Genomic DNA, 26,356 nt, shown 5'->3' on the forward strand with positions numbered 1-26,356 from the left:
TGCATTATATAGTATGTGTGCAGAGCTGGACGCCTTTCTTTAAAGGGGACCTGTTCTGCTCATTTTCTGGCTCATACTTGTGTTTTGGGTTTAAACTAGAACATGTTTACATGATTTAATTTTCAAAACACGCTTTATTTTCCTCATACAGTCTGTGCTGGAACACCTGTATTTACTCTCTGATGGAAAAGCTGAGTTTTAGCACCTGTCTCTTCAAGCTCCCCTCCCATAATAGCCCAGTCTGCTCTGATTGGTCAGCATTTCCGGGTATCTTGGCGTCTCTGCACTGTCATTGCAGCCGTGTAATAACTGTAACTGAGTATAGCAACACTTTCTACCGTGAAAAATCACCAATTAAATCTAAAAGGGAGAAATTAACATTGGCAAGAGAGATTACAAGTTTCCGTGATGTTAGCATGTAGCTACATGTAGCAGTGTATGTAATGTAAATGTGCAGTAATGTGCCTGGAGCAGATGATCATATAAAGAAAAATGTCAGGAGCTGATGTCAGCTTGTCTTGAAGGTTAAAAAAAATGTGGGAAGCAGAGTATAAACAACGGTCTAAAGCCTGTGGTTTTTACTCACAGAGATTATTTTTACATAATTTACTTCATTATTATTATTGTTATAACTTTGGCCACATTAAATCAAGCAATATTGCACAAGAGGCTGTGCTTTAATTCACTAAATCTTCATCACTGAAGTGACTGTAACGACAGTAAAGCTCACCCTCCTTGTAATATTGCAATTATACAAAAGTTCCCTACAGAATAAAAGAAATAATCAAAATGTTTTCATATTGTGGGGCAGTTTGTTTTCAAAATAAAACACTTTATGCTAGTGTTTTCTCCATTTCCATTGGACTACATGGAGTCTGACTAATATCTGGAAAACAATCAGTCAAGTCAGTAGACTCCTATGTAATAGAACGTTGTTTACTACTTCAGGAAGTAAGCCGACCCTTAGTAACAACCTAGCAACAGAGACGATTTTTAGCTCCTGTTGAGTCAGCCAGCCAACTTGACCTAACGGTTATGCTTTATAGAGATCGTGGGATTTTCCAAACTGAATAAATACCACAAACATAAACATGAAACTACCTTGCTATTTCAGTCTTGTAACTAAGATGTCTTTTTCCGTGAACAGATTTAGCTACTATGTCCGCAAACTTCACATGTAGACTATTTTTAAGATATTGCTGGGTCAGCAACTCACGGGCGCAGCTAATGTGATTCAAACATTTCCAATAACAATGAACTCCAGAGGGCTGTAAAGTCTAAAAGTCCAAATTTATTGTAAAAAGATGGACGTAATCATTTTCAAAATTCACAACATATTTTTATCCAACAAGATATTCTGCTTAAATCTGTATTTGTTGGCGTTAAGCATTTGCAAAAATCAAAAAAACATTTTTGCTGCGGTGCTCTCCAGCTTGCTGCACACAAAGGGAGGCACACACCTGTATTAACATGGCGGTCTAAAAATGATATTTGTTTAACTAAAGTTTATTTAAATCAGAATTAAAAACAAAATGATCCATTTTGTATCAGTTTTACAGTCAACTATTTTTTGATTCAGCTCTGGAAGTTACAATGTTGCCATGGAAATAGCAGAATAATATTTTTAGTGATAAGCTCGGTGTGCTGTCACACTGATTTGATCTCATTCTGAATGTCTAGTGGACCAATCGGATTGCCTGGTCGAATCTACATTGTAACATGATATATATGACAGAAGATGAGGAAAAGCATAACAGGTCCCCTTTAATTTAGGGATTGAAATGATTCCTCAGACAGACAGGTGTAAACGCTCTTATCATTTCAACACTATCTTTATTTAATCTTCTCTCCATGTCTGCTTTGCAGGGCAGAGGTGGTGCTCGGAAACATTATAAAGAAGAAAGGATGGAGGTATGAGGCACACTTTAATGAGTTTGGTGGGGGGGTTTGTAATATCCGTCCCAGCCAGCCTCCCTAATCTTGTATCATCTCCTTCCTTGCACATATTGGGAGGCTGTGTGTTGTGAACTGCAACGGTAAGGTAGGGGGATGAAAGATTAATGCGGGCAGCCGTGCCATGCCCACACTCCTGTGTCCCTCCTCAAAGATGCTGAATAATGGATGAACTTCTAGTGCCTTGTCCTCTACTTTTGTCGGCCCTGGATTGGCATTTGTATAGCTCTGTCAGGTTATACGCCTACACACACTCATTCATTGGTGCCGGCCAAGTTCTGGCACAGTCACACTTAGTGTGGGATGTGGGTGAGTGTGGCAATGAAAGAATAATGCATGATTACCCAAAGAAGGTGTCCACGCTTTTTATCCTAGCTCTTAATACATATAAAACGAGCTTTGTTTCAACCTTAGATATCACCAGCTCCTGTACGTGAGTTTTTGTTTTTTTTGGTTTGTTTTTTGCTGTATATCTCCATGTTTGGGCAGATGTTGTAACAGATGTGCTTTCATTTTCCATTTTCAGACGTTCAAGTCTGGTGATAACAACAAAGATCTTCTGGGGTGGAAAGTAAGTTTCATCTGACTGCTTCTTTGACTCGGATGAGAAACGATCCTCCCGTATAATTTTTCTGTTTGATGCTCCTGGTAATGGGATCATGTGTCATCCAAACTGTTTGTCAGATACTTTCAATAAAACATTTATTAGATCATATTTCACAGAGGATGTATCGTATTATATCACCGCTGAGGGGGCAGGTCCAGGCATATCTCAAGTAATTGTTTATAACGTAAAGTCTGTTTTTTTGCAGAGCGGAGACTGAAAGAGGTTTATCCCGAAAACACATTATAGAAGGTAAGTAGCAGCACCAAAGGTTATTGAATTAAATGCTGACACTGCAACAACAAAATACTTCCTAATTAGCTGCTTTGACCTCGGGGAATCAGGGCTGCCTTTTTAATGGGGTTGCTAAGAGAACTTTTCGGTACAGTAAAGTTAAGAACCCTCTGCTGTGTTTAGTTGGCAGCACATAGACACATAGAGTTTTATGAAGAGCTTAAAAAGAGACCTTCACTATTATTGTACTAACTGTGCTGCTTTTTTCTAGGTTTAAAAGCCTCTCTAGAAAGACTGCAATTAGACTATGTGGACGTGGTTTTTGCAAACAGACCGGACCCTAATACACCTATGGAAGGTAATTATTCTTTTATCTCTACTTCACCCTCTATTGCTTTTAAATCATCATCTAGTTTTTCTTTCTCTCAGGCCCTGTGCACAGGTACACAGATATATTTGAAAACTGATATTCCCCCCTACCATTTTTAAAAAAAATTCTGTCCACACGAACTTTGTTTTACAAAATATCTGTACACACACTAGAATGCAAAAACGACAAATCATTAACTGTAAAAATAATGGGTGTACTACCCTGATGTCACCCAGTTTGGCACTTCAACCGTCGCCGTCTTGCTTTTTTGGAGCCAGAAGTGACCATATTTGGGTTAGAGGCTGATGCTGTGGTGGAGTGAAGGGTGGATCTGATTTAGAAGCTGATGACACTATTGGCAGATGGCCTGTCACTCAAATCGGCCCGCCCACAATTATGCATAAGGCTAGAAATATACATGCCTTGTAACCATGTGATTGTGTAGACAACCGGCTGTGTTGTGAACAAAATAAACATTACACAGCGACACTCGAGGTCGTTACTCAAGGATGTTGTTAATTCTGAGGTTAGCGTGGTTCATGACAGAAAAAGAGACAGCAGTGCCATCATAGATGCTTTGTATAAACCATATCTTGAGTGAGTTCCTTTCTCTTGTTCTGCCAACACTGCCCTGGAAATGTTAATTTCTGTGGACATGCACAACCTAAGCTCCAAACAGACACAAGTGACACGAGACAGCCATCATGTCCACACGAACACATAGTTAAAAGCAAATATATCTCATACCTAATTGCAAGCCTTAATAAAATGTCAGTTGGTGAGTTATATAAAAATTTACCCTCTGTGAATTTGTCATGAAGGGTGAAATTATTTAAAGAGACCAAAACCATATTTTACACCAGGCTGTTAACATGTTTTTTATTTTTCCAGCTGAAAAGTTGGGCATTTTAATATGTGTCTGTGGGACTGACTGTCTTGACTGGCTTCTGGAGTCAGCCTCAAGTGGCCGTTCAAAAAAACTGCAGTTTTTGGCACTTCCAGGTTTCATTTTTCAGCCACAGCGATGCTGCTTCCTCCAAATGCTAACTAGCATGAGCTGTCTTCCGCAGTCTTCCCTCATCTCAAAGATACTTAAGTATACCGGCTACCTTTTTCAAAACACCCACTGGAGATCTCATCACTGTTGGTTCCCCTTCAGTATAACAAGGAAGACGTTCACTCAAACATATAAGTCATACTCTGGACAGGTGAAAGTTTTCAATAGTTTGGCAATAATCCCACTCTCAAAATTGTTCCAGCATCTGCTGGTTCAGCTGGGCCTGATCCAAAACAGTTGATTCTGGTGAACTTCAAACAACGGACTCTGAGGTGGAGGAAATAACAGTGGGTGCAGCAGATTCCTTAGTTCGTCCGTGAAGTGGTGTAGCCGTACTAACTTTTAATGTGAAGTACCGGTACTTTGCCATCGTTATTGTTTCAGGTGTTACTCAGTACACAGAGCAACAATGGGATTGTATGAGTTGAGGAGATGACACCATCGTTTCCCAAATGCTCCCTTCTTACACAGATACAAAGTCACCAGAGTTTTGAAAAATCTGCATTTTAAAAAGCGTTCTTTTAAAAAAAATCACTGTTTTAGTGTTGGTTTGCATGTGAACGAGAGACCTAAACGTTCAGGGAAATGCACATTCATAAAAATATCTGCATACATGTGGACATGGCCGTACACACTTAACCCTGTTTTCATATGGTTTGTCATATTGCACTTAAAAAAAGGCACCTCTTTTCTGTCTCTATGGCTACTGCAACGCGAAGACTCCGATATACAAACCTCTTGTAACTGAAGTATCTATTTTTAAATGCTGCTTGTTGTCCTGGCACTTCCACCTCCACAGTCAGAAGGATAGATACTGATGCTGGAGACCTTTAAATGGCAGAGTGCTGACTGTGTGTGGGCTCAGCTGGCCACACAGCATGCATCTGCTCCTGTGTTGGAGTTCCCCTTTGGGTTACAGAGTTCGGTCAGAGGTCATCTTCCTGCCTTCAGCTTGATGCTTCAGCAGCTCCGACATTTTCACGATACTTTAGAGTCTTGTTAGTCAGACGTAGATGGTGTTGTTTGATGTAGAAGTCGAGGCGATTCTTTTGCTCATCTGCCCTTTAAAGACTGCACACAGTTCACATGGACAGCTTTGAGTCTGCATCTTCAGAACCGCAGTCCTTAGACCATCTGGTGTGTTTTATTCTGGCAGTAGCTAAAGGGCAGTGTGCAGGGTGAAGAAGTGGTGAGCTGCTGTTCTGTCAGTTTACAGAGAAACCCTCTTAAGCCAAGCGCCCACTAGATGATTTGGTTGTCAGAGAGACTTTTTAGAAACAGTGCGGTGAATAGATGGATGGGTGGAGGATTATTGGGGGGTCGATGCATCCACTTTTATTGCACTCTGATGATCCTGATCTTGTCTGAGAAAACCTGATCGTTATCACACATGCTTGGTACTTTTGCCTTGATATATAGTGCTGCCTTGACCAATGAAACGACGGAAATTAAAGTTGGGTAATATTAGATTTCATTCGATGTCACACGGTCAGATGTGGCTGTTAAATGAAATTCCTATCTGATGGCTTTAAATAAAATATAGAGATGTTCTGACAGAATAACATGAGATTAATCTGTGGAACATCCACTCAGAACATTAATGAAAAAGACCTAATCCTTGATGTATTTTTCATTTTATACAACCATATTGCTTTAACCCTCTCTGCTTAAAATACATAAGCTGCAGTCCAGTTTGTCAACCGACTGAAGACGTTTTGTCTGTGATTAAAGATTCGAACTGGCGCTTGTCATCTCTTATTTATTTCACTGAGCTCGTCTTATGTTCCCCTGTAGCAGGTCGCAGATAAATAAAAAAGGCTTTTTATATTAATGTCATTCAAGTGTGCCTTGTTGTGAATAGATGTCACCCTCATCTGAATGAATCAATCAATCACCTCTGATTAACATAATCAGCTTCCCCTCTTGTCTCCTGAATGGCCCGGTCCATTTGGATTGCAAATGATATTAAATACACCTCTTATGATAATACACAACAAGCACATACAGCGCAGCAGGCTCTGAGGACGCTCTGTAGAGGAGAAAGAGAAGACACTATTCTGCAAACACTGTGACTTCACCACTGATGGTGTTTCTTATCATATTGTGTATTTTTACCTGCAGAAACAGTTCGAGCAATGACCCATGTGATAAATCAAGGCATGGCCATGTACTGGGGAACGTCCCGCTGGAGCCCGATGGAGATAATGGTGAGACGCAGTGTAGATAACAGTCCAAACAAACACAGGGCAAACATTAGTCTCCAACATAGCAGGAGTTTTTTTCTAACCTTGCTGTATCCTACCTGCTCCTGATCCTGACGCTCATTAATGTTCTGTATACTACATACAGTCAGGTCCATAATTATTTGGACAATGATACAGTTGTCATCATTTTGGCTCTGTACACCACCACAATGGGTTTTAAATGAAACAATGAATACCTGCTTAAAGTGCAGACTCTCAGCTTTCATTTAAGGCTTTTTTAAAAAATGTAGTATGAACCGTGTAGGAATTACAACCATTTCTTCACACAGTCCCCCAACTTTAAGGGCTCATAAGTATTTGGACAAACTAACATAATCATCAATTAAACAGTCAGTTTTAATACTTGGTTGCAAATCCTTTACAGTCAATGACTGCCTGAAGTGTTGGACACATAGGCATCATCAGATGCTGGGTTTCTTCCCTGGTGATGTTCTGCCAGCCCTTTACTGCAGCCGTCTGCACTTCCTGCTTGTGTTTTGGGTGTTTTGCCCTCAGTTTTGGCTTCAGCAAGAGAAACGCATGCTCAGTTGGATTCAGGTCAGATGATATGACTTGACCATTGCAGAACATTCCACTTCTTTGCCTTAAAAATGTCTTTGGTTGCTTTTGCAATATGCTTCAGGTCATTGTCCAACTGCACTGTGAAGCATCGTCCAATGAGTTTTGAAGCAGTGGTTGAATCTGAGCAGATAATGGTGCCCCAAACACTTCAGCTTTCATCCTGCTGCTCTTGTCAGCAGTCACATCATCAATAAATACAAGAGAACCAGTTCCACTGGCAGCCATACATGGCCATGACATAACAGTACCTCCACCATGCTTCACTGATGAGGTGGTGTGCTTTGGATCATGAGCAGTTCCTTCCCTTCTTCCTTCTCTTGTCTTCCCATCATTCTGGTAGTTGATCTTTGTTTTATCTGGCCATAGTATGCTGTTCCACAACTGTACAGGCTTTTTAGATGGTTTTTGACAAACTCTAATCTGGCCTTCCATTTTTAAGGCTAACTAATGGTTTGCATCTTGTGATAAACCCTCTGTATTTATTCTAGTGAAGTCTTGTCTTGCTTACAAGAGCAGCAGGATGAAAGCTGAAGTGTTTGGGGCACCATTATCTGCTCAGATTCAACCAAATGCTTCAAAACTCATTGGATGATGCTTCACAGTGCAGTTGGACAATGACCTGAAGCATATTGCAAAAGCAACCAAAGACATTTTTAAGGCAAAGAAGTGGAATGTTCTGCAATGGTCAAGTCATATCATCTGACCTGAATCCAATTGAGCATGCGTTTCTCTTGCTGAAGCCAAAACTGAGGGTAAAACACCCAAAACACAAGCAGGAAGTGCAGACGGCTGCAGTAAAGGGCTGGCAGAACATCACCAGGGAAGAAACCCAGCATCTGGTGATGCCTATGTGTCCAACACTTCAGGCAGTCATTGACTGTAAAGGATTTGCAAACAAGTATTAAAACTGACTGTTTAATTGATGATTATGCCAGTTTGTCCAAATACTTATGAGCCCTTAAAGTTGGGGGACTGTGTGAAGAAATGCTTGTCATTCCTACACGGTTCATACTACATTTTTTAAAAAAGCCTTAAATGAAAGCTGAGAGTCTGCACTTTAAGCAGGTATTCATTGTTTCATTTAAAACCCATTGTGGTGGTGTACAGAGCCAAAATGATGACAACTGTATCATTGTCCAAATAATTATGGACCTGACTGTATGTAGTGTGCAATCTAAAGTTCCAAAGATGGGAAAAATCCTATCTTCCTATTACAGAAGCAATTCCTAAACTCAGGGCTGTGTCCTATCCCATAACAGATCTTCTATCTTATCTTAAGTTCTAATTATAGCTGTAAATTTGATTCTTCAATCAGCACTTCTTTCATGCCCATATCTTAGATCAGGATGTATCAGTAGGCTACTCCAAATTAACCATAATGTCAACGGCTCTCACATGTCACTGGTGAGCTATCATGGACAATAAGATGAGGGTTCAATTTCAGTTACGCAGAGTCAGAAGAAGAGAAACCCCACTTTTTCAGAAGTTTTCTTGTCAATTGTTTGAATTAATTGTTTATTCAGAATGAGACTAAGTTTACAAAAAACTAGAAAAACAAATAAGGGTCAATATTCTACTCTGGATAAGATATGGGGACATTTTATGACATTCCTAGGGGGGGTGAAGGCTACAGAAGTCTACCTGTCTTAATCTCTTGAATGCAACATAGTTATGTGCATTTTATCCATCTTTCTTTCCTTTAGTCTGTCAATATTTGTATAGGAAGCATTTCTGATTATTTATTTTGAACCTTGCTCATGCTCATGTTGTTCCCAAACTTCACTGTCATTGCTGTACAGACCTAACAAAAAGTGCTACTTTTATTAGTTATTTGAATATAGGACGTGGTCCATGCCATCCTAACTTAGGATTCATAACTTCAAACATCCCTAAGTTACGAGAGTTCTATAATAGTTAAGTTCCTATCCCTAACATAAAATAGGATTTATTTTCTAAATGCAGTTAGAAACAGTATTTCTGCAATAAAACCCCAAATGTCGCCCTAAACTGAGATAAGATAACTTGAGAAGTTTCTGTAATAAGGCTCCTGTACTGTATATTGAATACAGTTCATTTCAGTTTTATTTATAAAGCCCAGTATCACAAATCACAATTTGCCTCAGAGGGCTTTACAGCATACAACATCCTTCTGTCCTTGGACCCTCACAGCAGATAAGGAAAAACTCCCCCAAAAAACCCTTGAATGGGGGAAAAATGTATGAGCCTAATCTTGTTTCCTTCATGTGTTCCATATTTTAGGAAGCGTACTCTGTGGCTCGACAATTCAACCAGATACCACCCATCTGCGAGCAGGCTGAGTACCACATGTTCCAGAGAGAGAAGGTGGAGGTGCAGCTGCCTGAGCTCTTCCATAAGATAGGTGAGCACTGATGGATCTGTGGCTTTAGCTGAGGTCTTCTTTAAGGTGCAGTGGTGCTACAGATGTTTGGTGACTGCAATGTGTTGGATGCAAAGTCGCTGCAGTACCAAGATTTAAATGCAGATTTGCACATCAGTAAACAACACGCATGTACTGTATTTTTTATGATATAGGATTCAACAGAAAATAAAGAATTCCACATACCAGATTTAAATGTGTGCAACCAGAACCTACCTGTAGTGCTGCTTATATCATTTTCTTCCAAAGCCAAAATAAGGGCAACAACTCTATGAGGAAGTGACAATGTCATGATCACATGTCCTTTCTTCAGGTGTGGGGGCCATGACGTGGTCTCCACTAGCCTGTGGGATCATCTCAGGAAAATACGACGGCAGGGTGCCTCCGTACTCTCGGGCCTCTCTGAAGGTACACAAACCTCGCTCGCTGTCTCTATCCCGCTCTGATCATCCGTGCTGGTGTCACCATTCTGTGTTTCCCTTCTGGTCGCTGGTTTGTTTGTTTGTTTGTTTGTGTCTTTCAGGTTCTGTAAGTCTGTGCACACCTCACATAGCTGTGTGTTTTCAGTGCCATGGCTGATGCCATGCACTGCTCACCTCTCCCCCAGCGGTGCTGTTCGACACCGTTTGCCAGCTGGTGTCAGCTTAACGCATTGCAGTGCACGCACATGAGCACACATGATACATGCCTACATACGCAGCAATAGCAGCATCGCATGTGTACATGTTCATCTTAACTGTTTGTTTTTTGAGACTATGGATTATAATGAAAACTAAATAATTAAAGATGTAGATTAATCATGAAATTCAACATGTTATTTCAGGCAACTTTTATTTTTATTTTATGTATTTATTTAACAGCCACAGTAAGTGAACATCAATGAGAAGAAGCAGTTTTAATTATTTAATTCAGGGAAATATTTTACTTAAAAGTGACGGATTAACTTTAATTTTAGCACACACTGCAGCACACACGAGCTAACACCTGACTAATGCAACGATGTGTCCTTGTGGTGGAGTGGCATGTTGTGCATCTGTGGTCTGTGTGTCAGTGGCTGTCGATCAGAGATGAAAGTAGCTCTCCATCTTGGTGTTGTGCAGTACTTTTGGTGACGTGTGTGGAATGTGCTGCTTCCTGTGTGGTTCAGTGTTGCCTGTGGATGTTTGTGGTATTTTGGCTCTTTGATAATTCTTACTGGTTTCCATTTTGTTACTAATAGTATAATGGTATAACTCCTGATACTACGTAAAGATTACTGACTCAGCTGGCCTCAGTTAGGATTTCAGGAAATTACTGTAATAGTTTAAAGAGATTTTCTTTCTGTAATGTTTGTAACTTTGTAATGTAATGACATAAGCATAGCTGTAGCCATGTTTTCCCTGGCTGAGGTGTAGACGGCAGGAGACAGAGTCACGTGTTTAAAAACAGGCCCTGGTGACACAGGAGCTGCGGCGCAGCGGTGTGTGAGCAGGGCTGTGTTTTTGAGCAGGTGTGCTGTGTTTTCGACAGGGTTACCAGTGGTTGAAGGACAAGATCTTGAGCGAGGAGGGCCGGCGTCAGCAGGCGAAGTTGAAAGAGCTGCAGGCAATCGCGGAGCGGCTGGGCTGCACTCTGCCCCAACTCGCCATCGGTACGCAGATACACTCTGCCGCTCTCTCTCTTTCTGTCTGTCTGTCCGTCCCTCTGCCTCGGACGGGCCGAGGTCAACACCGCTCTGGCAGCTGTCTGGTGTGACGGTCGGTGTGGTGTGTTGTCACGTATGTACTGTGTGTGTGTGTGTGTGTGTGTGTGTGTTTGCTGTGATGACTGTGGCTTTTATAAAGAGGTTAATGAAAAATGAGAATATGGAAGAAATTGAAAGTGAGGAAATAAAAAGGAAACAGTGTACACTTAAATATTAATAAGCATCTTTCTAAACAAGGATCTGACACCGTCCCTTTAATACATTAAGACACTGATGTAAATACCAACACCAGAAATGTAAACATGTTTACATGTATGTATTTGCATTCGCAGCTCTGTGGTGTTACCATGTATTTAACAGTTTCCAGTGTCAGCATAAAAATAGCACCCCAGACGTAAATCCAGTGAGAGACCGATATCGATTCACTGTCGGGCAGGAAAGTGAGAATGTGCAAACCCCCAGAAGACGTATGCTCCTGCGAGGGCTCTTAAAGTGTCAGACGTTAGCGACACGGCGAGTAAATATGGGGCTGCCTCTCCAATCTCAGCACAGATCACTGCAGATTTTTCACCCTTGTAGTAACGCCGTGTCATAGATTCGGTTCCCCGGCCCATTAGCGCTCACCCTCATCTCTCCCAATTACCATAAATCCTTCCAGCACTCCTGAAGGCAGCACAGTAGATTTACGTCCATCATGTAGTCCCCTACATCACCATGACACTCGAGTATTGAATAAGAACTATATAACAATGATGGACACCTTTCTGCCACTGGCTTGATACCGAGGCCCAGTGCTGCTGGAGTAGGTGGTGAACTCAGGTGTTGTTTGTGACAATAGAGTCAATAGATGATGTGAGTGTGTCAGCAGCCTGGGGGGAAGGACTCCACTCAGTCCAGTAAAGACCTTTAAATGTTTTCTTCTCATGTTGGTGGTGGAAGATCTGTGTAGAATCATAATCCCACTATTTTTACAGCTAAATTCTGCGTCCCTTTCTGCTGGAATCTGCTTACAAGCATATTTTCCTCAATTGTAAAAGCATGCAGTCGTGTTGCATAATACAGCTCGCAATTATAACAGAACACAGAATGCAGATTTTTGTGTCCATTTCCTCAGAGAGATTGAATAAAGCCTGTTTCCTGTTTATTATTAGCAGAGGGCAGTGCTGGAATTTAGCTGCTTTTACTGAAGTACTGTACTGAAGGGACATGTGAGGTCCAGGTTAGGAGTGTAATGATACAATGATCTGGATCGATATGTTGATTAGATAATCAACGATCTAATATCATTGCAAAGTGTAAACGTTGTTACATATCATCATCTTTAGGATAAGCCTTTATTTTGAAATTCCCATGACCCATCTGCGACACCATTTCCTTCCAAGTGCACCTCCCTCCTTAATGGTGCAAGCAACTCGATATCAATATCATATCATGATAAAACTTGGAATATACACCCCCAATATGGATGTACCGATATGCTGGTTCAGAACAGATACTGAGTGTCTTAAGTGGATCAGGATTCAGACGCGATATTTATAGTTATAAATTTATATAGTCAGTTACGTTCATCCAGTCATCACAGGCTGCTTACTCAAATTTTAAGTGCTACAGGATGTCTCAAGTTACCCACGTAAAAATGATCCCAGTGAGTTTTACGCAGTGATACAGATTTTATATTTAAGACAGGAAAAAAGAACCCTCTGGAGTCGGTTCAGTACTCTGCATTGGCCGGTTTCTTAATTTTGTAGATTAACATGTAATGTACAGAAATATACAAAATATGGTTGTAGATTGAACTGTTAAACAAATATAGATTATTCACACAGTACATGTATAAATTAGTTAAAATCAGCTTCCACTCAACCATTGATAACACAATCTCAAAACCCATCGGCTATCATCTGACAACAGTTAAGCCTCAGGCAATATTTCGAGAGATCCGTTTGCCCAGATACGTGTGTTAGTTTTTTGTTTGCTTTTACACTTGTAAAAGCAGTTGAGTCACACTCAGGTAGATGTCCCAGTCTCAGTAAACATACACACCAGTGCCTCCTCATACTTGGTGTGGCAATGAATTCAACCAAATTGACAAAGACTTAAATTAAAGACATTTCCTGTATATATTTCTGTTTTGTTTTAGTTAGTTTTGTAAGTATACAACATAATTTCAGTTACTGATTTATTTTTTCCTAACGTCTAGGTTTTATTTTTATTCCAGTTCTTAATTAAAAAGTGTTTTTTCGCACCTAGTTGTAGTTTCTATCTATGAATGTAGATAAATGAGTAAAAACTTAATAAAAAACTTAATCGTTGTGAGATGATGCCGATGTCTTTCATGACTGCATATCAGCCTCTTTTGCTCTTCACACTGACTGTTATCATGCAGGCAACCAAAGCTCAAACCTGATTGATCAATACTTCTTAGACTACAAACAAACCAGAGCACTTTGATACCAGAATTTTGTACAGTTGCGACAGATTCTCTGTCCATATGTAGATATCTGCTGCTCACATGTTAATTCATAAATAACAATAATAAAATATAATAATGGTACATTTGCTTTTTAAACGCTGTGACAGGAGATTTGCTTGTAGTGGAGTATTTTATATTGTGGTATGTGAAGGGTGTGTGTAGTTCTTCTAACACTGGTTGAGTGTTTGTGTGATGTGTGAGTGTGTGTGTGTGTGAGAGAGTGGCCAGCTGTAGTGTTATTTTGTATTTATACTTTCATTTGTGGACAGGAAATGTTTTATAGCATCTGTATTTTGTCCAGCTGTTGTGTATTTGTGAAGTGTCGTGGGATTGTGTTGCTGTGATATGAGGCTGTGAGTGTGTATGTGTGTGTGTTCATAGTTGTAGTTTGGGGGTGTCATTGGTGTTTACTGGTCTCCTGCAGCGTGGTGCCTACGGAACGAGGGGGTGAGCTCTGTCCTTTTAGGGGCGTCCAACACCGACCAGCTGATGGAGAACATAGGAGCGATACAGGTGAGGCCACATGATGAGAGAGAGAGAGAGAGTGTGTGTGTGTGTGTGTGTGTGTGAACACGTGTCTGTTGTTCTGCTGAGAAAATCAGTGGCTTAATTTGTGAAAATGTGACCTGACCTGTTTCATCAGGCCTCGTATTCGTGCCTTACAGTCCGTAACAGCAGCCTCCTCTCCTGGGTACAGCTCGGCCTCTTGGGCAGTTTGCTGCTGCACGCTCGGGTGCTTTACTGTACCGAGTTAATAAGGTCAGCGGAGTAGCATTTGCCAGGGGGATTGGAGACGAGCTTACGGCCACGTCTTCCTCCCCTGATAAGATTCACTCTTTTAATGGGGTTTTCAGATCGGTGGGGGTTTACGTCCTCTCCTCACATTATGTCTGGCCTGCAGAAAAGAGCATTCCTCCTCTTTTATATTCTGATGCTCTGTGTCCTCCCCTGCGTGTGTGCACTGGATGTATGCACGCTATATGTCTCCTCTCTCTTAGCACGTTTGATATTTTACTTTTGAAATGTTATGCTCACATTTCCCAAGGGCTCCGCAGTTTCCCTTTTGCCGTGGATTTTACATCACAGACCCTGAAATAGACACACAGCCCCTCGTCTTAAAAAAACGGACCATAAAAACTGTCCTGTTTTTAGTATTCAGGAAGAAAACAAATTATTTTCTGTTCTACATGGTGGAGGTTTACATTTAGCTTTTTGTGGTGACTTTGGCAGATTTCTCAAATCATCCTCAACATTCACAGTAAGTGGATTTCTCAAAACAATTTCTGTTAACAGCACAACACAGATTATCTGGGGAAGCCGTCACTTGCTCCAGTTTCTCAGTTTATCTCTCAGAAATTAATATTTCTGTCAGTCAACATGTCAGAGCCTTCAGAATGACAAGTCCTTGTGTCACTGTTTACAAACAAGACAGCAAATGGTTAGTCATGTTGTCAGTATACAGTGTACTCCAAGTATCTCCTGATATGAACTATTGCCCAGGTTTTAATGACAGTGACGTTTACCTGTACAAAACATTTAGTTTTTCATTTTATTTTTTAATTTAGTTTATGCTGGTTACAAGGCTGATGAAATAGATATTCTGCTAATATTCCTCTTTGACATTCAGTCATCCATGCTTCGATTCTCGTGCCCTAACAAGTCGTTTATCACGTGAAAATATGGAAAAGTGAAACGTCCGCAGTCTGTTGTGTCATTTTGATTATTTGCGTTAAAATAAGATTTGTTTTCCACCAGTGGGTGACTTGTTTAACTGTGTGAACACAGCCTCCCTATTTCATGCCTTCAGCCGCCTTTTTGAAAAGGTCAGCGTCATAATATTTGTGCATTTCCAAAAACCTGTTGATATCCAAGTCTTTCATGATTGTTTAAAGTCGGTTTGTTTCTTCTTCTGACCAGAAATGTCAGCGTTTCTGTCAGCCATGCATCTCTAACTCACAGCCTTGAAGACTGTTGTTTGTTAACAATGTAACCATGGCAACGCACAGAGCTGAACATAAACAGGCGAGAGGCGGCGTGTCACAAACTGTGACAAAAACCCTTATTTAATATCAGCATATCCCACGTCTTAATTAGAACATGCTTCACTCAGGAAAAAGGCCTGATTCAGAATATCCAAACAGAATATGATGTTGACATGACATCCAATTCAGTATATTGTCATATTTGAAATAATAGCAGAATATTAGAGAACATGTAAACGTAGTCACCGATTGAAAATGCACAAGGCAACACTTTTTATTTACACCTTTACAGTTTGTAGTGTAATTTGCTGACAGACTGTCTTTACAATACAAAAAGAAAAGACGACTGTACAGCACTGCAAAAAAAAACAAAACAAAAATCAAAAATGTCAACACAGGGAACACCCTCTGGCAGAACTGTACACAAGCTATTTTAAAGAACTGCTTGATCATCAAACGCCTCACATATTCCCCTTTAATAGTGAAAGTCAAGATTCACCTGAGAGCAATTTAGAAATGTTTGCACAATATGCTGACAGATTATAAAAGCTGCTAAACTATTTTGCATTTAATGACTTAAGAACCTATGTTTAGATATTTCCGGGGGAAACAGAGAAGCAGTATAATACATTTTGATCAACATGACATGAGTAATTGATAGTATAGATAGCAAAAAATTGTACATAATCATTTGCATGAATGAGCAAAAAGTTTGCACTTTATTCATAAAAATCAGAAATTGCTTCTGTGATGTGCCCAAGTCAATCAGTCAATCAATTTTATTTATAAAGCCCAATATCACAAATCACAATTTGCCTCACAGGGCTTTACAGCATACGACATCCACAGCAGATAAGGGAAAACTCCCTTTAACAGGGAAAAAACAGTAGAAACCCCAGGAAGAGCAACTGAGGAGGGATCCCTCTTCCAGGACGGACAGACGCGCAACAGATGACGTACAGAACAGATCAACATGATAAATTAACTGTAAGATGATGAGGAGGTTGAACAAGAACTTTTGAGAACATAAATTCTGATCTGAGAATTCTACCACAGAGACTGAGGAAAAACTAAATACATCATGGTGAAATTAAATGTTTATTTTAAACAGTGAAGGGTTAAGGGATTTACAGTAACAAATTATGATATAACACTGACAGGGGGCGTTCTGCTGTGTAAGGAGTATTTTTACTTCAATAATTGTAGTATATTTTGTTAATAATACTTTCACTTGATTTAAATTTTGAGTGGAGGACTTTTACTCTGAATGAAGGGTTGGGTTTTTTGTGCTTATTGCTACTACCAGCATGTGAATACTTGTGTAATAATTTCCACTTACAAATCAGCTGAATGTGAGTAAGATATAAGTCATCAAAACTGTTATCAAGTTAATTTTAATTAAACCCACTCACAAGATTTGTATACAAATTAAAGGAGCAGTGTGTAAGATTCAGGAGGATTTAGTGGCTCCTAGTGGTGAGGACTGTGTATTGCAACCATCTGAAACTTCTTCAGGTTACGATTCCTTCAGTGTTCATTGTTCAGGAGGTTTTTGTCAGGAGCCACAGAGCTGTCTTCATCTCCAAAACAAACAGACCTGATGATTAAAACCAGTAAAACTGAATGAAGCAGTTTCACATTAAAAAATCTGAGTTTTCCATCGTTGCTTGTCACAGAAGGGCCGCTAACTACGGTGGAGAGAACCGTACTATCTAGAACCAGTGTTTGGTTTGTCTGCTCTGGGCTTCTGTAGAAACATGGCATTATAACATGTTGATCTACATATACAAGGACATGCTACTTGTGTAGATATAAACAGCTCATTTCAATGAAAAAAACACAGTTCCTATTTTCAGATGATTATACACTAAAGAAAACATACTTACTGTGTTATATTCCAGTTCTGCTAATAAATCCCCCTAAACCCTCTAATGTACACTGGACCTTTAAATAAGCTGCACATCAGCTGTCAGGCCGTCAATCATTGTCCCGGTCTTTTGGTTGCTGTATTGATATTGCTGGAAATCACAGACTGGACGGCACAACATTGGTGAAGACTAGAAAGTCACTGTCAGCAGTCTCCTGAGGTTGTGATGTGTAACTGCAGACTCTTTGTGATGATTTTCTCTGTTAAACAAAAACCCAAACCGCTGACAGTAACTGTGACGTGAACATGGTCACCATCTGTGTCTCTCTCCTGTCGCAGGTTCTTCCAAAGTTGTCATCGTCCATCACACACGAGGTGGACAGCATCCTGGGGAACAAGCCGTACAGTAAAAAGGACTACCGCTCCTAACGCGCAGCGCGGCCCCGCCCGGCAGGGCTGCACCCGGGCTGCAGCCGCAGTGCCCCACCTTTGCCTGATCCTCTGTTTGCTTGAGCTTTTACTGAGTGAGACCCTGGCGCATGAGTCTGGCCACACCAAGGCCACCCAGGGCACCTCATTTAGAGTTACAGGGATAAGATAAGAAAAGGGGGAAAAAATACAGTCACCTCCAGGGGGGTGGGGGTGGGGGGGACGGGAAGAGAGACAGAAGTGGAAGAGAGGTTAGGGATATGCGCTCATACTTAAATCAGTTATACATTCAATTCAGCTGAACGTATTTTAAAACAGTAGAGAAAAAAATACCTTTTTAAAAAAATAAGCACACGCTTGCTTGGCAGCCAGATTTCTTTTTTTTATTTGCTTTGATTTCTAAAACTGAATGCAACTAAAGGAAGATTAAGTTCATACTGTAGGCATATATGAGAACTACTCTGTTGCACATGTACCATAGCCATGCATTTGTTCCTTGGACGTTCTGTTTACAAAACACCTGTGTACTGTACGAGTCCGTCAAGGTTTCTCTGAAAAACCTTTTGTTTGTGTTGTCGACATCGTCCGTGTACGAGCCTGTGCGTGGGCTTTAACAATCAGCACTTTAGTATTGTCAGTAGGTGTTGGAGGGTAGTTCTTAGGAGGGGAGAGGATGGGTATTACAAGTCTTATATCACAGCCATTGCACTATAAAATCATATCTCCTTCTGATAGGTCCCTCTCCTCCTCATCCTCCCTTTGTGTCTTCACTGGCAGTGTGTTCGTCCGGCCTCATGCTCCGACTCTCCTGCTGTCTCGACATGAGGAGGGGGAATGAGGTTCCTCCGGAGCGTAGGCCGATGTATCGGGGCAACTCATCTGCCACTGAAGAGATTAGCTATTTATTCACCCCTAACGGTCGGAAACTGCAGTCGCGTTCAATCAAATGCAGTGTGGTACTTCACTGTGTCGCCCAGCCTCTGCTCTCCGCTCTCAGGCTGAGGATTTACTGTGCAGGAAGTGGTCATATCAGGGCTGGCTCCACATCTCATGGAAACTTCTCCTTGATCAAATTCTGTTCAAGTATTTTGCCTTATTTACAGTTGCATCAGACTGTGCTGTGGGCTTTGGCGTAGGCGAGCAGCTCGACAGCTGCCCCTTTGGCCGACCGGTCTCGTGTCCCCAGTAAACACTGGAACGATGACTGGAGGAAGAGGCGGCGTGTCCAGTTAATCAGTGGGTGGCAGCAGCTCAGGGAACAGAGCAGGTGGTTTTTAGTCGTGTGTTGGCGTGCACATGGTCTGGAGGTTGTATTTACTCGTCTGTCTTTCTTTCATGTGTGGACACTGGGCAGGACCAGTGACATCTTAGCGTGGCTTGAGCCAAAGATCTTCTTCTTCTTCTTCTTCTTCATTTCTCTTTGATGACACACCCGAGTGTTTCACTCTCACTTCCTGCAAGATTATAGAACTCATCTTGACGCATGTGCTGTCCGGCTTGTTATCTACCAATAGTATGGACGTAACTCCATATATATATCTTTATTGACCACGCTGTTATACTAGCTAACAAATATGTCCTTCATATACAGAATGCATAAGTACAGCTACTCGCTTTAGGATCAGTAAGGTTTGTTTCAGGCGCCGTACAACCTGAGACGTGTCAGAAATATTACTGCAGAATTAGACGCCACCTTATATCATTCTTTCTCCTTTGGGTGCTCTCTTACTGTGATCAAAGCACAAGTGGATAGCATGTGATACATCCTCCAAGCATGGACCCTCTTCACCCGGCCTACAGTACCTACGGGACGAGCAAGCTGACGCTACTCCGCTTACTAACACGTCGTGTAGGTAAACAAATCTTTACTAACAGCTGATAAACGATTCTTAGCCGAAAATAAACAAGTACACATAAATAAAACTGTCATATTAGTGTGAATGGCGACGTGAATGAGGCGTTAGAGTGGAGGGGATAATCAAAGTTAACGTTACTGTGCGGGATTTGTGCGGATGAAGATGCTTCTCCTCCGAGGTGATTTTTAACAGCGGCAAAGTGATTTCATGTCTCTGCTGTTGATCCTGTTGGTGTGCATGCATGAGTGTGTGTGTGTGTGTGTGTGTGTGTGTGAGAGGAGAGGGAGAGGCAACTAAACTAATCCCTTGCTTTAGCCTGTTGTATTAGTTGATCCCTGTATATGGTTGATTTGCTGTGTCTGAGTGTTTCTCAAAAGAAGAGAAAAAAAAAAAGAAACTCAAAGAGCATTTAGTTCATTTCATCTGTGGAGTTTCTGTGTCTTAAATATTTTCATCTGCAGGGAGCAGGGAGGACGTTTGAGACTTAGAGTGTGGCATTTTGGGAAATACTCTTATTTATACCAAGAGTTAAAAGAAGATTGATGCCACTCACGGCTGTCTGTTGAAATATGAAGTCACGTTACAGCGAGCAGCAGGCTAACTTAGCTTAGCATAAAGACTGGAAACAGCTGGTTGGCACCTGATCCTCCAACCTGCTCCTCTAAAGCTCACCGATTATCACGTTATAACTTGTTTGTTTAATCCATACAATAATTAGTTTGCTGGGTAGGGAAACAGACTTTAACACGAGACCTGTTCATAATCCTCCTGTAAAACGGCAAATCGTCGTTTGTTTGTTGAGCAGGTTTTTTTCCTTTCAGCGCTGGCGTCTTTTCCAGTTGCTCACAATGAGGAGTAGCGTATGCTGCCACCTAGAGGAAAGCACCATGCCCAGCATCTGTTTTTTTCAGAGTGCTGCAGCTTTTTTGTGCGCCCACTCCTGTCCACTTTTCAAAAATGCGCCGGTGATGTCACTGCTGCTCCTTTAGCTTTAGGCTGCTGTCACAACAAAGACAGTAAAGACCATTTGTGGGAGCAGATCGACCAGCGGACACTGGGTGTTGCTGCGGAGTGTTGTGCTTTTATCACAGCACTGTTTAAGTTTGCTAACCGTGTAGTCAACCGTCTGTTAATGTAGCATCGTGTCAGCTGCCTAGTTAATGTTAGTGTCAAGATATTGTTGTCATAGATACCAAACCCATGCACGGCGCTGGGATGAAGCGCTCCCCAACACCATGCCACCACTTTTCTGCCAAAGAAAAACACTTAAGGCTCCAAACAAACTAGATATAACTTATTAATTAGTGAGCCTTATAGCAAGTTCATACTATACCATTTAACCCGCTTTTCCATTCGCCGACGGCTTTTGAAGATCGCAGACATAAGCCCCAGATCAGAGGCATATCGGAGCACGCAATGATGCGATCTGAGAGATGCATTGCAAACGCCTGAGGTGTTTCTATGGACCTGTCTGCAAGTCCAGATCCTGAAGTGTGAAATTTGTTTCATCAGTAGCGACAAATTAAAGCAAATGAGAGTGCAAGATACAGGCAGAGGGAAATATCTGGGAGGAGTCGCAACACCTGCAACAGAACGTCAGCGGACGTGACAGTGAGAACGACTGCAAATCAGCGCACAAACAGCTTGGATCGCTAGCTTCTTGCAGATGTAGTCCTTTCCTGTATCATGTTTTGTTGATTAAATGTAGTTTGGAGAACAGACAGATGTGAGTTTGTCCCTACTCTGCCTCTGATGGGTTTACTCTGACATTCTTCCAACCAGTCTCACTCCTTTTGCCTAAACTTAACCAATCCAACCAATGAGGACGAGTACTAGCCAATCAAAGGGAAAGTAGGCAGGTCATGCCTTTACCACCCTAGAAAGTAAGATTGTCGTTGGGGATTCCTCCTGGTGAAATTGCTTGTCATGTGTGACCCCACGTTGCTGATCACTCGTCTAATGTGCAAACCACAACAACTTAAAGACAGCCTGTAATAACAGTCGTGTCATGTGATCAGATCAGCGCAGCAGTCTGACAACCAACAGTCGTACAGTGACGTTAGAGGCGCAGGTCACTGGACTGTTATCTTTGTACAGCACCAGGCTGTCTCCCTGTCCCCAGTCTTTATGTTAAGCTAAGTTAGCCTGCTGCTGGCAGTCGCTTCATATTTCGTGCACAGACATGAGACATGGTGTCAGTCGAATCATCTAACTCTCAGCAAAGACAGTAAATAAGCACGTTTCCCAAAGTGTCAGACTTTCCCTTTAAAAGGTATCGCTGTGCATTTAGTTTGGACCATCAGTGTTATTTCACACCGTGCTGACCCGCCCAACAACGATCTGGTGGTGTTAAAGGTTTCTGCACATTGTAGAAATAACTGTTAATGTTTTGAGGCTGAAGTGTAGTTACCTGGTGCCCTCGCCTGTGTAGGAGAAACTCATGCTTTAAGAGGTCCCAGTTTCTTCATGTTTGCTGTTCTGACATTTTAATGACTGGTGGAGAAGTGAAAGCAGAGCCACAGATGGATAGAGCTTATTTTACAGAAGGTTCCAGGTGATACAGAGAATATATTTTTTATGTTTTAGCCTTTAATGCAGTCGAGAGAATCAAAAAGAATTGTTATTTTTTTCATCATGCTGCATTTTTCCTATCAGTATTGTATCGATTTTAAGACTGACAAAAAGAAGCAATTTCTTTGTGTTGTGTATGCATCTATGAGGAATGCTCTGACGTGAATGCATCGGTGGACTCTGAAGATGACGTAGTGAGAGCCTGGTATCTCCTGTACATAGTTTGACCTTTGTATATATATATTTCTGGTTGTGATCACCTCTGCCTTTTCTCTTTTTCTTTTTTAATTTTCTTTTGCAGGCGTTGCTATCTGCACTGTGCTTGAATCTGAATTTAGACAGGATGTACAGCTTCGATCTTCAATGAAAATGAAATAATGATAAAATAAGAATGGTAAACAAACCTTTTTTGTGTCTGTCTTTATTGGCATTCATGTGTAAAATATCATCTTGGGATGTTTACTGGACTGTAGAGTCGGTCTCCAGTGGAAGACAAAGGATGCATTTTAATATTCGATTGTATACAACTGTGTGAAATATAAATATGAAGCAATTTATACACAACATCAACTCAAAGGAAAATATTTAGACTCTTAACCCTAAAGGTGCAAATGACTGACTCATATTGTAAAGGTCGAGCTGTCTGCTAGAAGATGTTTAGTCAACAGGAATGTGCTTCACTGTCTACTGATCATTATTGTCCTCGTTGCTCTGCACAGTGAAGCACCATAGCACCATGGGACTGAGGGCAGTACTTCATATTGTGTAGAGTGAAAAACATCTTCATAGTACAGGCAGGTAATGAAATGTGGTTTTAACAACAGCCTCAGTGGCAGAAGTCGCATCATATCCAGCAGTTTCCTTACAAAATTACAGATTATTTTATATACAGTACTAAAGCTGCTAAAGGTATTTTAACGACAAAATAATCAACACAAAATACTGAAAGTGCAGCAAACACGACCACTGTCTCCTGACACTGCACTCTGATGTAGGTTTTGAGGAGCGATTTCCATCCTGAAGACTGCAAGAGAAGTACCACTGTGGCTCAGACAGTTCGAAGGACACTTTGGTACTTTTAAAAAAAAAAAAAAAGTGTCATCCAGCTCAGCTCCAAACATGAAATGCAGTTCTCATCAGAGAGTCTCTGTTTCCATGAAGGTCGTCCAGCTGCCTGCTACAACTTCCTGTCATGAGCGTTCACTCAGTTGAGTCTCTCCAGTAAAACGTAGCTGATCTGTCCCAGTTATAGTTCGAGTCTTCCAGTTTAGATGTCAGTGCTATAACGAGTTGTTGTGCTGCGAGTCTCCTCTGCTGCTGCTGTGGCTGAGTTGCGGAGGTCCACCTGAGGAAACACACACAAACAGCTGTGAATCCAGCTCAACACAACACACACACGTTCATATTTGATCAGAATAAAGACGACACCAAAGAGAAAGTGCTGTCTCTGCAGGAACAGAGCGCTGTCAGCACTTTAACTAGTTATTTCATCTTATTTCATTAAGTCAGCTGAAATGTCACTTGTGTTCTGACTCGAGAGTCAGCAGAGCTCGTCACCTGATGTCCACCTGGATCTGATATGAAGAGAACTGGTAAGACAGCAGTAATGTATGTGTGACAGTCACAGTGGTTGGTCTTTACCTTCTTGACAAGAGAGCCCGATCCAGCTGTGCAGGCAGGTACAGCGGCCATTACGTCGGTCGCACTGCGACCCGTTGTCACACTCGCAGGTCTCTGCACAGTCTGGGCCATAACGATTGGCTCTGCAGTCTGAAAACACAAATACACAGAAGACTGATACCACTGACATGACTAATGAGGGGCTCACTGAAAACTGCACACACTGACATTTTTATGACATGTTATATACTGACAACATTTTCATTTATGACATACTAAGACTTTTAATAAAATGCTATACTATGAAATGTTTTATACTGTACCATGATTTGTTTTTATGATATCCTACACTGAGATTTTTTTGACATGCTATACTAAGACATTTTTTTAACAAACTAGACTATGATTTTTTTATGATATCTTACACTGACATTTTTTAACATATGCTATGGTTTTTGCCATACATGACATTTTTTGACATACTATACTATGACAATTTTTATGCCTTGCTATATTGTGATATTTTTGCCATACTTTACTATGATTTTTTTATAGACTATACTATGACATTTTTTTTGCCATACTATACTAAGAAATTTTACTTTTACTATGATTTTTTTATGACATCCTACACTATTTTTTTGCCATATTATACTGTGACATTTTTGACATACTATACTATGACAATTTTTATGCCTTGCTATACTATGACATTTTTGCCATACTTTACTAAAAAATTTTTTTACATACTATACTATGACATTTTTGCCATACTTTACTAAAAAAATTTTTTTACATACTATACTATGACATTTTTTGCCATTCTATACTATGATTTCTTTTTGACATGCTATACTATGACATTTTTTGCCATACTATACCATAACATTTTTACATACTATACTATGACATTTTTATGCCATACTGTAATATGACATTTTTGCCGTACTATAAAATGTCAAAAAAAAATTGTCCAAAAAAAAAAAAAATCATAGTAAAGTATGGCAAAAAAAAAGTCATACTATACTATTATTTTTTTGCTATACTATACTTTGACATTTTTTTGCCATACTATACTATGACATTTTTTTTAACATATTATACGATGACATTTTTTATGCCTAACTATACTATGACATTTTTTGCCATACTAAACTATGATTTTTTATTGCGATACTATACTATGACAATTTTTGACATACTATATTATGACATTGTTTATGCCTTCCTATACTATGACATTTTTTGCCATACTATACCATAATATTTTTACATACTATACTATGACATTTTTATGCCATACTATAATGACATTTTTGCCGTACTATAAAATGTCAAAAAAATTTATGTAAAAAAAAAAAAAAAAAAGAAAAATCATAGTAAAGTATGGCAAAAAAAAGTCATATGTCATACTATGACATCTTTTGTCATACTATACTGTGATTTTTTTGACATACTATGCTGATGTTTTTTATCATACTATACTATGACATTTTTGCCATACTATACTGATATTTTCAACATAATATACTATGAATTTTTGACATTCTATATTATGACATTTTTTATGCCTTACTATACTATGACATCTTTTGCCACACTATTCTATGACATTTTTTGACATAGTGTACAATGACATTTTTTATGCCTTACTATACTATGACATTTTCATGCCTTGCTATACTATGACATTTTTTCCTATACTATACTGTGACATTTTTAATGCCTTACTATACTATGACATTTTTTTTGCCATACTATACAATGATTTTTTTGACATACTATACTATGACATTTTTTTTAACATATTATACGATGATATTTTTTATGCCTAACTATACTATGACATTTTTTGCCATACAATACTATGATTTTTTTTTGTCATACTATACTATGACATTTTTTTGTGCCATACTATACTATGCCATTTTTTTTAACATATTATACTATGACACTTTTTGCTATACTATACTATGACATCTTCTGTCATACTGTACTGTGATTTTTTTGACATACTATGCTGACATTTTTTGTCATACTATACTATGCCATTTTTTTAACATATTATACTATGACACTTTTTGCCTTACTATACTATGACATCTTTTGTCATACTGTACTGATATTTTCAACATAATATACTACGAATTTTTGACATTCTATACTATGACATCTTTTGCCTTACTATCCTATGACATTTTTTTGCCATACTATACTATGACGTTTTTGACATACTACACTATGACATTTTTGACATACTATACTGACATTTTTTATGCCTTACTGACATCCTTTGCCATACTATACTATGATTTTTTTGACATAATATGGTGACATTTTTTACCATACTATACAATGATTTTTTTTTGCCATACTATACTATGACATTTTCATGCCTTGCTATACTATGACATTTTTTCCTATACTATACTG

General features: G+C 40.0%; 2 protein-coding genes across 6 annotated transcripts in view; one reads left to right on the top strand and one right to left on the bottom strand.

Moving 5' to 3' along the window:
• Positions 1-20,129, top strand: part of kcnab2a (potassium voltage-gated channel subfamily A regulatory beta subunit 2a) — a 123,192-nt gene extending 103,063 nt beyond the window's left edge. For all 5 annotated transcript variants that reach the window (XM_033626765.2, XM_033626764.2, XM_033626766.2 and 2 more), the window contains 10 exons: positions 1,867-1,911; positions 2,480-2,524; positions 2,766-2,809; positions 3,063-3,149; positions 6,340-6,425; positions 9,303-9,423; positions 9,755-9,849; positions 10,951-11,071; positions 14,023-14,111; positions 17,787-20,129. In XM_033626765.2, coding sequence (XP_033482656.1) covers positions 1,867-1,911; positions 2,480-2,524; positions 2,766-2,809; positions 3,063-3,149; positions 6,340-6,425; positions 9,303-9,423; positions 9,755-9,849; positions 10,951-11,071; positions 14,023-14,111; positions 17,787-17,876 — 823 coding nt within the window. In that variant the 3' untranslated portion in view covers positions 17,877-20,129. The remainder of the gene's footprint in view (positions 1-1,866; positions 1,912-2,479; positions 2,525-2,765; positions 2,810-3,062; positions 3,150-6,339; positions 6,426-9,302; positions 9,424-9,754; positions 9,850-10,950; positions 11,072-14,022; positions 14,112-17,786) is intronic.
• Positions 20,130-22,719: 2,590 nt separating this feature from the next.
• The window catches only part of megf6b (multiple EGF-like-domains 6b), a 99,024-nt gene continuing 95,387 nt past the window's right edge, over positions 22,720-26,356 (bottom strand). Inside the window, exons 37-38 of the mRNA XM_033626758.2 lie at positions 23,945-24,073; positions 22,720-23,648 (exon numbers count right to left, since the gene is read on the bottom strand). Coding sequence (XP_033482649.1) covers positions 23,584-23,648; positions 23,945-24,073 — 194 coding nt within the window. The 3' untranslated portion in view covers positions 22,720-23,583. The remainder of the gene's footprint in view (positions 23,649-23,944; positions 24,074-26,356) is intronic.

Source organism: Epinephelus lanceolatus, chromosome 1 (genome assembly GCF_041903045.1).
Source record: "Epinephelus lanceolatus isolate andai-2023 chromosome 1, ASM4190304v1, whole genome shotgun sequence".
NCBI classification, from domain to species: Eukaryota; Metazoa; Chordata; class Actinopteri; order Perciformes; family Serranidae; genus Epinephelus; species Epinephelus lanceolatus.